An 11805-nucleotide genomic window follows, 5' to 3' on the forward strand; every position below is an offset into this window, starting at 1 on the left:
TCTGTGTGCACAGGTTCCTGAAGGCTCTGAGTTTTGCATCTTTAGATAAAGAGGATCTTCTGAGCCCCATCAGTCAGACGACACTGCAGCGCTCATCCTCTGTGCGCTCCATGGTGTCCAGCGCCACTTACGGCAGTTCGGATGACTACATTGGCCTGGCTTTACCTGTGGACATCAACAACATGTTCCAGGTAGTCTGCCTTTTTCTTATGCTCATTTTAAGCAGGACCCCAAGATACTGGTTAAAACGAGTAAAATGACCAGTAGTCAGTACTGTTAAAAAATTTGTTTACCCTTAGCACAAAATGGAGAAGACGAGTGCTTGCTGCTGGAGGAAAACCATCCACATTGGATGGCGTTATCGTTTTTATTATTTTTTTTTTCCGATAACCGCGTATCCTTAATTTTTGTCTTCCACAGTAGTTCAGTGATTAAACATTTTATTTATTAAATAAAGACACATTATACCTTTTTATGTTATAATAGTGCTGGGCAAATTTATTACATAATTCAAATTAATATTTTAATGCAATTTTCAGAATACTCTGATATGGGTGCCTGATAATTGAAGGTCACCTGATAATTTGTTTCTGTTTTAATAGATAAAAGAGACACCATATTTCCAGAAGAGGACTAGCCCACCTTCAGAGGACAGATCTGCAAAGTTCTTCTCCGGAGATTCTGATGGTAAAAACTCGTTTGCTGCTGCTGAACTCTGAACACATCACATGAAACCTACACAGATGTCACACATGTGCACCATTTTCTTGACTCTGCTATTTACCGCTAGGTTCTGATGGCTCACGGCACGGTGTACTGAAGTCTCAGCTCAGCATTACGGAGTTGATGTCCGTGAGCCGAGCAGATCAGCAGCAGCTGTTGGGCTCAGAGGAGACAGGTCTGCAAGAGCACACAGAGGAGAACTGCTTGTACTGTGTAGGCTGCAAAGTGCTGGGCTGCAACACGCACACAACAACACAAAGCCGTCCAGGTGAGCCACAGAGTTTACTTAGGATCAATGCTAATGCCTTTCAAGAACTCGTAATTGGGTCCCCAATTGTCCACAAAGTAAAGTAATCTGCGCATGTGTTTTAGCTAGTGTCATCATTAGTTTCCACAGCACGTGCGTACCATGAGTGACAGGGGACCATTGTGGGACACGTGTCAAATCAAGTCAAGAAGAATTTGTCATTTCAACCATGTGTAGCCCATGCAGTACACAGTGAAATGAAACAATGTTTGTCCAGGACCATGGTGCTACATAAAACTACATAAGACGACATCCAAGCTAAGGACTTAAGTCCTAGCCACATAAAGTGCAACGTGTGCAACCTAGTACAAGCCAAAAGACCGTGCAAACAGACATACAATATAAGACAAATACACAAAATAGCACTGACCAGTGTGCATACTGTATAATATAAAGTACATTGTGCAATTGTAAACATACTAGACTGCTGCTACTACATAAGTTTGAATGAGGTATCTGTTGCACCTTCTCTCTGTATGCTGACTAGTCGTTCTTACTTTTGAGGCCCTCCATGGTCGAGACCCACCACAGCAAACATGTTCAGTGTTTAAATATCTAAAATATCTGGATTAAGTGATTGATGTTGATAAGAATGGTACACAACCCTGATGAAGCCACAAAAAGATTGAGTTTATTATGGTTTATCACACATATATTTCCAGTCACTATATAATAATACATGACTTTGTTCCTTTCTTTCATTCAGTGTTCTCGAGCTTATAAAACAAAATACACATTGTCTGCAGGGGCAAATACTTCTTGAAGAGAATTCAAATGTTTTGTTGAAACATGCTACTGGATTTTGCAAGACGTAGTTATCATTGCAGGAGCACATGCTTTTTTATTTACAGCCATAATACAAACATAGGCCTTATTTTGTGTCTGTATTCTCTAATTTCCCAGACTTTGCTGATGCTCCATACTCGGAGTGGTGTAGTCAGCCTGTGCACAACCACCTTGAGGTCATGCCCCATTCGAAATTCTCTGGAGTGTCGGGGTGTAGCGACGCTGTGTCCCAAGGCTCTGCTGGGAGCACCCGTAGCACAGAGCTGGTTCTAGGTATGTCTGAGACAGCTGGTGGTATTTAGAGCCATGGCTTCACTTTTTACCTAACTTAGAACAATTAAGGTGTACTCAGGTGAGGCCTCCCTGCCTGAGAGCCTGGAAATGTGTTGTTGTTTCTTTTTTTTTCTTTTTCTTTTTTTATTTTAAAAAGGATTATCCCTGCCAAGGGAGAGAGTAACACCATGTCTCCCACCCAGAGATCATTGCTAGGTTTGCTCTCTTGAATTCCCAGTCTTAATTATACTGTCATGCTTCATAAAGGATCTAAAGCTTATCAGACATTGTTGTGAAGGTCATCCAATAATTTGTTTCCGTGTTAAAAAAAAAAAGAGAGAGATTCCATATTTCCAGAAGGGGACTTTGTGTAAATAGCTGGGACTGTCTGAGGCTGTATCTCTGTAGGAGCTTTTGCTAAATATATTTCATCAATTATGACCTGGCCATGTCTTGCTTTTAGGAGTTAAGACCATTCCAGAAGACGCTCCAGCCTGCAGAGTTCTGCTGAGGAAAGAGGTGCTGCGGCTGGTCATCAACCTCAGCTCATCAGTAGGAACCAAAGGCCATGAGACGGGACTGCTCACGTAAGGAGATGCTCTAACTGTTTCTGAACAATACTGTACAGTTTCGATTTTTGGTTTGTATCACTAACTTAATCCATGTATATAAAGAAATACACAGCGAGCCTGTAATTGAATTATTCAACAGAAGAAAGCCTCAGTTTTGATCCACACCCACACTCCTACATGTGAGACAATCATTAGTTAAAGACCCAGCCATCTGTATGGCAGTAACCACATTATCATTTCTACTACATGGCTTTAACTGTTATAAAGCACTGAATTATGACTCTCATTTAAGCTTAAACATGCTCATCTCACCCACAGTCTGTATGCTGTTTCTGAACAATATTGTCCTGTCTTCTGTCTTCTATCATCATCTTGTACTTATCCTGCAGACATTTAAAATCCCTAATAAATAATGAAAGCAAATAATCGGCAGTGAACAGTGTACAGACATCATGGCTGTCAAAATCACTAGCTCACTTTAGACTTCACTTTATTATTTAGTTTCAAAAAAGATTTAACCATGTGGTTTCCTTTTATATATATATATATATATATATATATATATATATATATATATATATATATATATATATATATATATATATATATATAATTAGGGATACAACAATACAGTTAGCCCACGGTTCAATACATACCTCGGTTTTTTAACCACGGTTTTCGGTTCAGCTCTGATGGCTTAACACATAAAAATGTTTTTTTGTTATTCTATGCTAGGCAATAGGAACAGTAAGAGGTTAAGAATAAATAAATAAAAACGATTTATTGCGATACTCCTTTATTTTACTTAAAAGCAAAGAAAAGTCCACTAGTTCCTAGTGAACAGTTACAGTGAGGTAACTCACGGTTGCCCGCGAGGTCCAACCATCTGTGGTCAGAGCAAGGCTCTGTGCTTGAGCCAATTCGTACACAATACTGTTGCATGTCTTTTCATAGAGGTCGGGAATTATCTCGATGCTGAAAAAAGTGCGAGTTTTTATAAGATGACAAAAGCCCGCATCTCCAATCACCGAAAACGGCTGCAAATCTTTGGCAATGAACACCCCTACTGCCTTTGTTATTTTCATCAGTGTTGTATAAAGTATTAGAAAGCAATACTTGAGTAAAAGTACAAGTATCGCACTAGAAAAAGACTTTGGTAGAAGTGAAAGTCACCTTTTAGGATATTACTAAAGTAAAAGTCTTTAAGTATCTGATATTTACTGTACTTAAGTATCAAAAGTAATTATGCTATTATTAAATGGCAAAAGTGGACACCAACATTTTATGCATGATGTAATGATGCCAGTCTTGAATCAGATCAGTTCATGTATTTGTGTATTCTCTACAAACAGTTTGTCCGATGAATGCAGTCATTAATCACAAGACAAAGAACAATTAAATAAATGTTATTTTTATTTAGTATTGATATTGCATTAATATTTTGTTTGTGCTATCAACTCTGGTAATAAGAATAGTGACATTTCACTGCTTTTGGTTGCCGCCGTTATAGATAAATGCCTCCAGCTCTGACTGCACGTGCACACTGTGCGTGCGTCTCCGTAGAGAGTGCGGAGCTGCGTAATGCAATCTAAGAGCAGTGACTCACCAAACCTCCCTTTTTGCAGTCACACACATTTATTCTGATTTTATTTTGTAGTAACGAGTAACAAAGACGCTTAGTGGAAATATAACGGACAAAAAGTATACATTTTATCTAGGAAATGTAGTGCAGTAAAAGTGAAAGTTGACATAAATTTAAATAGCGAAGTAAAGTACAGATACGTGACATTAAGTACAGTAACAGTATTTGTACTGTGTTACATTACAACACTGATTTTCATGTGTCTCTCGGAACCAGTTGGGTGTGTATGCTGGAAGGATTCAGCGAGGGACTGTTGTTTTTTGGAGGACTTTATTACCTGCTCTGCTATCCTGCATTCAGACATTGATATTGCTGGGTGATGTCGCCGCAGATGTGTAATCATATTGGAAGTGTTTCAAAATTGGTTAAGTAGGCTACACGTGTAAAACAATGCTTGCAGACACTCATTTTTTTTTGTTTACCGTTTTTTCTTCCTCTGTATTATACTCAACAGCAAAACCCGAAATGTCTCCACACCACGGATTTAAAAGACGCCAGCGCCTCCTCGTACTGTAGCCTCGCTTCACCACCGCTCGCCATGTTAAAGTGTGGAATGATGGTTCAGCGCCCCCTAACTTTAAAGCATAGTGATCGAACATTTACTCGCGGGGAGGAGTTTCCTCATCTCAGCTCGTAAACATACAGGCACACACAAATAGTCAATTCGGAGAGAAATAAAAAGCACATAAATTATTTAAACATGAAACCGAAAAAAACGCAATTCACAAGCGCGTATTGAACCGTGGATGTCGTAACGAACGGTTCAATATTATATTGAGAATTGTGGCATCCCTAATATATATATATATATATATATATATATATATATATTCCTTATATAAATATGTTCCTAATATATGTTATATATCCCATATAACTGGTTATATTTTATACCTATAAAAAATTGTAATCATTTTATACACTCACTGCAGACTTTATTAGGAACACCTGCACATTCATGCCCATTCATGCCCAATGTCGTAGCAGTGCAGTGCAGAAATCATGCAGATCCAGTTCAGGAGCTTTTAGATTATTTTCACTTCGAGAAAATGTGACCTGTGATTTTGATTGTTGCATGAATGTTAGATCTAGGTGGACTGGTTTGAGATCACATTTTAAGATTAAGATTTTTCATGTGAACTTTATAAAGCTTGTGATCTGTACAGTATATGCAAAATAGTTTCATTGTGCTGTTGCCACATGACTGACAGATTAGATAACTAAAGGAATAGGAAGGTGTATGGGTGTTTGTGATCAAGTGAGTCTATATTTAATTGAAAGTAGTATTTGTAAATGCAATAAACCATAGCAGCAAACTATACTATCTGGAGCGGTTTTACCCTCAAACATGTTTCAGCAAGTAAAATCTGACAAACAGCATTTTAAATATTTCCTTCAGCAGTGGAGGATTAGGTGACTGTTATTACAAACATTTTCCATAGCATTAAATATTTAGTTTGAAAAGCGTAAATAGTGTTACTGAGGCGAGTGTGTGAGGATGCATTATTTGTGCATGACTGAGTAAACCTCCTTTTTGATCCCTTATCTGATTAAATGCTTCTGTAGGATCAAGGAAAAGTTTCCTTATGCGTTTGATGATATCTGCTTATACTCGGAAGTGTCCCACCTTCTGGCTCACTGCATGTTCAGACTCACCTCTCGACGCTTTATCCAGGAGCTGTTCCAAGACGTACAGTTTATTCCGGTAAACCTTTTTACTCAATTACTTGTAGCATAGAAGTTTATTTGAACAACATGTTTATTTCTCAGTCACACACCAGTCTATGCATATTTTTCACTTCATTGTTTCTACCCTGCAGCTTTACGAGGAAGCCGAAAGCATTTTGTCAATGCCATCGAAATGTGTAAACTCTCCACCAGAGTCCTGATATAGTAAAGCCTGTGCTTGCTGTTACCCCATCCACCCTTCTCCACCCAGACCTCCTCATTCATTTTCGCCTGGCCTGGCTGAGACTTTATGGAAGATGGAGGCAATAAGAGGTAACGAGGGAATAATGGAGCAGGTGGAGAGAAGAAACAAAAAAAGATAGAAGGCTGAAACAGCATCTGAAGAGGCATTTGTAAAATGTGTCTGTGGAGGAATAAGAATCGGTACGGCGCTTTTTTTTTTTAAAAGATCAAAAGAAACATACTGCCTGGGGAAAAAAAGCCTGAATCAAGACAGACAACTGTTTGAACTTTGACAGTTGGAGTTGCAACCAAAATAAAGCTTTTGACTGACAGTTATGTGTATAAAAGCACGGACAGTGTGGAGACAGTAAGAAAACAAAAATCCACTGAAAGCTGTACAAGCTGATGCTGATATATATATTTTTTTTATTTCTGTCTCAGTTCCGCACAGCTGTCATGAACGCATTCGGATATGGACTGAAATTACAAACATGTTTGCTCTTCTTCCCTTTGGATCCCTCAAGTTTTGATTTTAACACTACAAGATTGTGGTTTGTATCACTAACTTAATCCATGTATATAAAGAAATACGCAGCGAGCCTGTAATTGAATTATTCATCAGAAGAAAGCCTCAGTTTTTGATCCACACCCACACTCCTACATGTGAGACAATCATTAGTTAAAGACCCAGCCATCTGTATGGCAGTAACCACATTATCATTTCTACTACATGGCTTTAACTGTTATAAAGCACTGAATTATGACTCTCATTTAAGCTTAAACATGCTCATCTCACCCACAGTCTGTATGCTTCTGGGATAATTGGGTTAAAATTAGTAAATAGTAATCTTTAATTACAGAACAAGATCTGAAACTCATTGAAATAGTGCAGCTTTAATTTCCCTATGTATGTTTTCCAGGTAAGGCTGTTTTTTTTTTTCTGTTGTTGTTTTTAATCCATTCATTCACTAGGCACAAGTTCTGCTTTCATTGGCCCATTTACAGATACACTTCTCATGTAGGTCACTTTGTAGGTGTTCAGTTACCGACTAAAGCCTGTCCACTCCACATTTATATAATACACTATTCTTAAAAGCTTCAGGGTCACTGCTGGATTAAGAAAAAGTCCACCAACCAAAATCTTTTTAATCAGAATACCGACCCTGATTAAGGCATTGTTTGGATATGCTGAAGTGTAATGAGACAGAAGCAGAGTAACTGTTACCACCAGTAACAAGAATAACGCGAGGTGGGAAAGTCCTCTTATTCCACAGCATATTTTTTAAAAATAGATGAATGACTCGTACTGTGATTTATCCATGAGTATTAGAATGAAAATTGTCCTGTTCTAACCTCTGTTCCAAAAAATGTCATGCCATTAAAAAGCAAGTTGCAGCTTTAACTTTGACTGTTAGAAACCTGTGAGTCTCCTAGAAACTCCTAACACAAACACCTTACAGAAAAAAAGTCAACATTTCAATGATTGTTCAGATTTTAATTAATAACATCCATGCATTTGTGATCATGCATTTTATACAAATGCAATTATTTTATGTAAGTTTTCCTTTCAGCTGCTGTTATAGATGATTTATCAACATAATCAGACCAATCAGTTGAAAAAAATTATCAGGGCTGTGGAATAAAGGATCATTAACACACAAAACAGAGCTTTAGTCTCTAATCTGAACACCTACATGGCCAACAAGGTAGGAGTGTGTAATAAAGTGGCACAGTGTAATATAGCTAAAGGTTTTAGCGTGTTTAAGAGTTTACTGCTGTACCAAGTCTCCTCACAATCGCACTGCATACAGTATGTACTAACTGCATACGTAATATCGGTTGACAGTTTGCTACATAATAAATCCTGTACATATATCAGCTGTCAGACTACTGCATTTCCAACTGTACTATTCCGAATTTATTGGAATTATTAAAAATGTCAGCAATAACATCATTAGTAAAGGTTCAGCTGGTAGTCTGTGTCCAGAGTCTAAATAAGGGTGAAGTCGAGACTGTTGGTTTGTTTGCTTTTTAGTTTGGCTTCAAACTGCACAGAATTCGCAAATAAAAGTGTTCCCTGAGGGTGTGTTGGGCTGAAGACTTCCAGTAAATCTCTAATTCATTGGTAATAAATATACAAATTTACTTTTACATAAACATACTTTGTAAAAGTATGTTTATGTAAAAGTAAATTTGTATATTTTCTGACTACTTTCTGATACTTTCTGATTTTCTGAATACTTTTCTCACATCCACTGTTTTTTGTTTTTTTCCTCTTTGACAAATCAAATCTACTGAGCATGTTTCTTTTTTTGTGGCTCTGAACGTATCAGAGGAAGCTTCAATGCTGTTTCCAGTCACTAGCTCTGAATCAAACTGCTAACTGAGCCACCGATTTGTTTTAAGAGGTTCTGGTTCAGTTTCTAGTGGAGGCTTGGTCACAGTAAACTTACAACACAGTACAACAGCAGCACTGGTCAGTTATTGTTTGTAAACTTCCAAGTTTCACTTCTGGGCTCATGGATCATGGAACTGCTGAGTTTGTGGAACTTTTGCATCAAAGCGATGAGGTTAATGTAGCTAATGGAAGTCCATAAGCAAATAATAGTACCGTGCTGACTCGCTACTCAGCCTTGTCCCTAATTACGATTGAAAGATAAACAACAGGAAATGCAATCGAATTTGTATTCTTATTAACTAATGCACAGCAGAGAGAAGTGTATGCATGCCCATTTTTCTTCATTCCCTGTCCCATTAACCCTCCAATAACCCCAGTTCAAAAGCAACTTGCTCTTGCCAAGCTCTACTCGCTGCCAAAGGTATAAAATGGTCTGGTACATTTCTATTAATGAACTTTAGCTGAAAAAAGTTAGACTTTTAGACTCAGATAAGCACCTTCACCCTGGGGCATGTTTCCTTTTCTTTCAGCTGCAAAGCATTTCTACCACTTTGTGTCAAGTTTTTGTGTCCTTCAACTTGGAGTTTTTGTATACTGTATGAAAGGGTTCTAAGGAAGCTAAAACTCTTACATACCCAGCTTTATCTAAGTGTTGAAGAAATAAGGTATAATTTGAGATGATGATGATGATGATGATGATGATGATACTTCCCTTCCATCTGAACAACTTTCTTAAAGTTTATTTGGCTTTAAGGGGATAGTTTGACAAACATAGTGGATGAGCCGTGAGACATGTTTGGCCTGAAGATTTACTTTAGTATGAGACATAGATGTAATATGCAATATACACATTCAAAAGAGAACACTTTTCTTTGCATACTTTGAGACACAGGGCTTAGGGAACGTATTTATACCAGACTCTGCAAAGTTGTCCAAGAACTGTTAAGCATAAATGTTGTGTTCAGCTACACTGTGAAGAGTTGTCCATACTTACTTGGTGCAGTAAGACTGCTTTCACACTTGGCATGCTTTAGTTTCTGTCACCCATTTTTTTTTTTTTTTTTTTTTTTTTTGTTGTTGTTGTTTACTTGTAATCCTATGGGAATGTGGCTGCCTCCAGATTCCAGACAACATCATGTGACTTCTGTTGTCAGGTCTGGATTTGGGAAGTAATCAACAAAAACAAACATGGAGGACAACACGCTGATGAAAATAAGCATTATTAGTGAGCGAATATGAGAATTATGACATGCTGGATCACATATTTTTTAACTAAATATAACAGCATGTATATGTTTGGGACATTCACCAGTATGTGATATGTCACTGCGTTGCATGCAGCCAAGTTACATGAACTACTCCAATTCATTTTATTTTCTGCCTCTAAAGCTACAGAAGCAAACAACCTTCTCATTGCCAGCCTTCCACTAATCTAAACTGCATTACTGTTAATAATACCATAAATCAGATCTGGAGAGCAAGCATGGCCGAGTACTTGCTGGGGCTCTGAGTGTTGTGTGGTTCCAGTATATTATGCGAGTTTCCATACAAGCCACAAAAGTCCCTCAGGCTAGTGTGAAAGCAGTCTTAGTCCATTTGAATCCTAAACAGCACATCACTGACAAAAGTGGCTGTGGTTTGGCAGTTGATATTTACACAAAATATTTTTGCAAAGTGTAAAGAGGCAAAAGTCAGAAAATATTCACGTCATAACAGATACTGATCTGTTTTTATTTCTATTTTTATTTTTTTAATATTCCTTTAAAGCAGGTCCACAGCTTTTGTCCTGGCCATTACATGAGCATGACGCAATAAATAAACCTACTGACGATGAAGCCCGATCTATGCCTTTTCTTAGTCTAATCTTTAAGCCTTTCATCAGATAAAGGTTTTATCCGGGATAAGCAGTTATCTGTAAAGATAAGTTTGAAGTATAGAGATCTACTTTTATTCAATGTGCCTGTTGATTCCAAATAAATGATTTTGGTGTCATAATCGGTTTTAATGAGACAGAGTGGTGGATTTGTTGCTTTTTTTTGGCTGGGCCAGTCATGCTATTTAGGCAGCTTTAATTATTTTGCCTTATACGTATTTTTTGTATTAGCTTTAGACTTAATGAAAATGTCTGATGATGTTTTTTTTTTTATTATTATTATTATTTATTTATTATAGATCCTACTAAATCAGCATCTTTATCTGCCTTGGCTTTTTTGCAAATACAAGGTTTTATTATTATTATTATTATTATTATTATTATTATTATTATTATTATTATTATTATTATTAGGTTCATTTCTTTTAAGAAAGCATTGTAAAGACATTTTGGCTCTAAAATGACTGACTAATATCATCCCATACTTGTGTGGTTTTGAAAAGCAATTTTTTTTCTTTCTTTTTTTAAGTACATGTATGTCACAACCCTCCCATCAACACACCCCCTCCTCCTCCCCCAACATATATAGGCTAATATGAGAGAAAAACTTGAAAGAAGCAAAGCTGTTTAATAGAGGCATGTTAGGGATCAGGTCACAATGCTGATTTTCTCCTCTGTTAATCTCAGAATTGTGTTTAATTTATTAACATGCTACCACTCATCGAGCGTGTGAACATGTGGAAACTGATCACTAGAAATATCTCTTTGTTCATGCATAATCAGTGTTTGTTCCATCTTGCCATTTGATCAGTAACACTGATTATTTCATTGCATGAGTCATTTTTGAAGCATGATCAGCACTGGTGGTTTTGGTGCCACTAAAAAACAATGTACTAGATGCAAGTGAATATTTTGCTCTTTCTGTGACTCGTTTGTTTTTGTTTTTTCCCCTGTAACTGCATTTTTTTTTTCCTTCAAAACAGGTGTTTTCATCACCATTCACAGCGAACGGTTTTATCTGTATATCTGTGCCATGTTTTTTATTTCTTTTAAAAAATCTTCCCTACTTTCATTTTTTGTTCTTCTGAAGTGCGCTCATGAGTTTGCAGAGCACTGTATTAAATTTATTAAGAACTATTTAATATTGAAAATGCAGAAATGGATGCAAAAAAGTGTTATTTATATTTTTTCTTGCAAAAAAAATGTCTCAGAAACGTACATTGTACAAACTTGTAATGTTTTCCATAATTGTGGTCTCCCTTGTACAGTTCATTGTTTGTTTTCTGAATTAGAAATGAGCCTTGAAAAACAATGGGATGC

At 37.1% G+C, this 11805-nt stretch overlaps 1 protein-coding gene across 4 annotated transcripts in view; it reads left to right on the forward strand.

Annotated features, from left to right (window-relative positions):
- The window catches only part of rictorb (RPTOR independent companion of MTOR, complex 2b), a 43203-nt gene extending 31406 nt beyond the window's left edge, over positions 1-11797 (forward strand). For 2 of the 4 annotated variants that reach the window (XM_047805732.1, XM_027139949.2), the window contains exons 32-38: positions 14-191; positions 603-687; positions 791-991; positions 1934-2089; positions 2553-2676; positions 5870-6008; positions 6124-11797. In XM_047805732.1, the coding sequence (XP_047661688.1) occupies positions 14-191; positions 603-687; positions 791-991; positions 1934-2089; positions 2553-2676; positions 5870-6008; positions 6124-6192 (952 nt within the window). In that variant the 3' untranslated portion in view covers positions 6193-11797. Of the gene's footprint in view, positions 1-13; positions 192-602; positions 688-790; positions 992-1933; positions 2090-2552; positions 2677-4519; positions 5063-5869; positions 6009-6123 lie in introns of those variants that run through there. The other 2 variants (XR_007139000.1, XM_047805733.1) reach the window with 2 other exon arrangements.
- Positions 11798-11805: the final 8 nt, after the last annotated feature.

The sequence above is a fragment of the Tachysurus fulvidraco genome, chromosome 21 (assembly GCF_022655615.1).
Source record: "Tachysurus fulvidraco isolate hzauxx_2018 chromosome 21, HZAU_PFXX_2.0, whole genome shotgun sequence".
NCBI classification, from domain to species: Eukaryota; Metazoa; Chordata; class Actinopteri; order Siluriformes; family Bagridae; genus Tachysurus; species Tachysurus fulvidraco.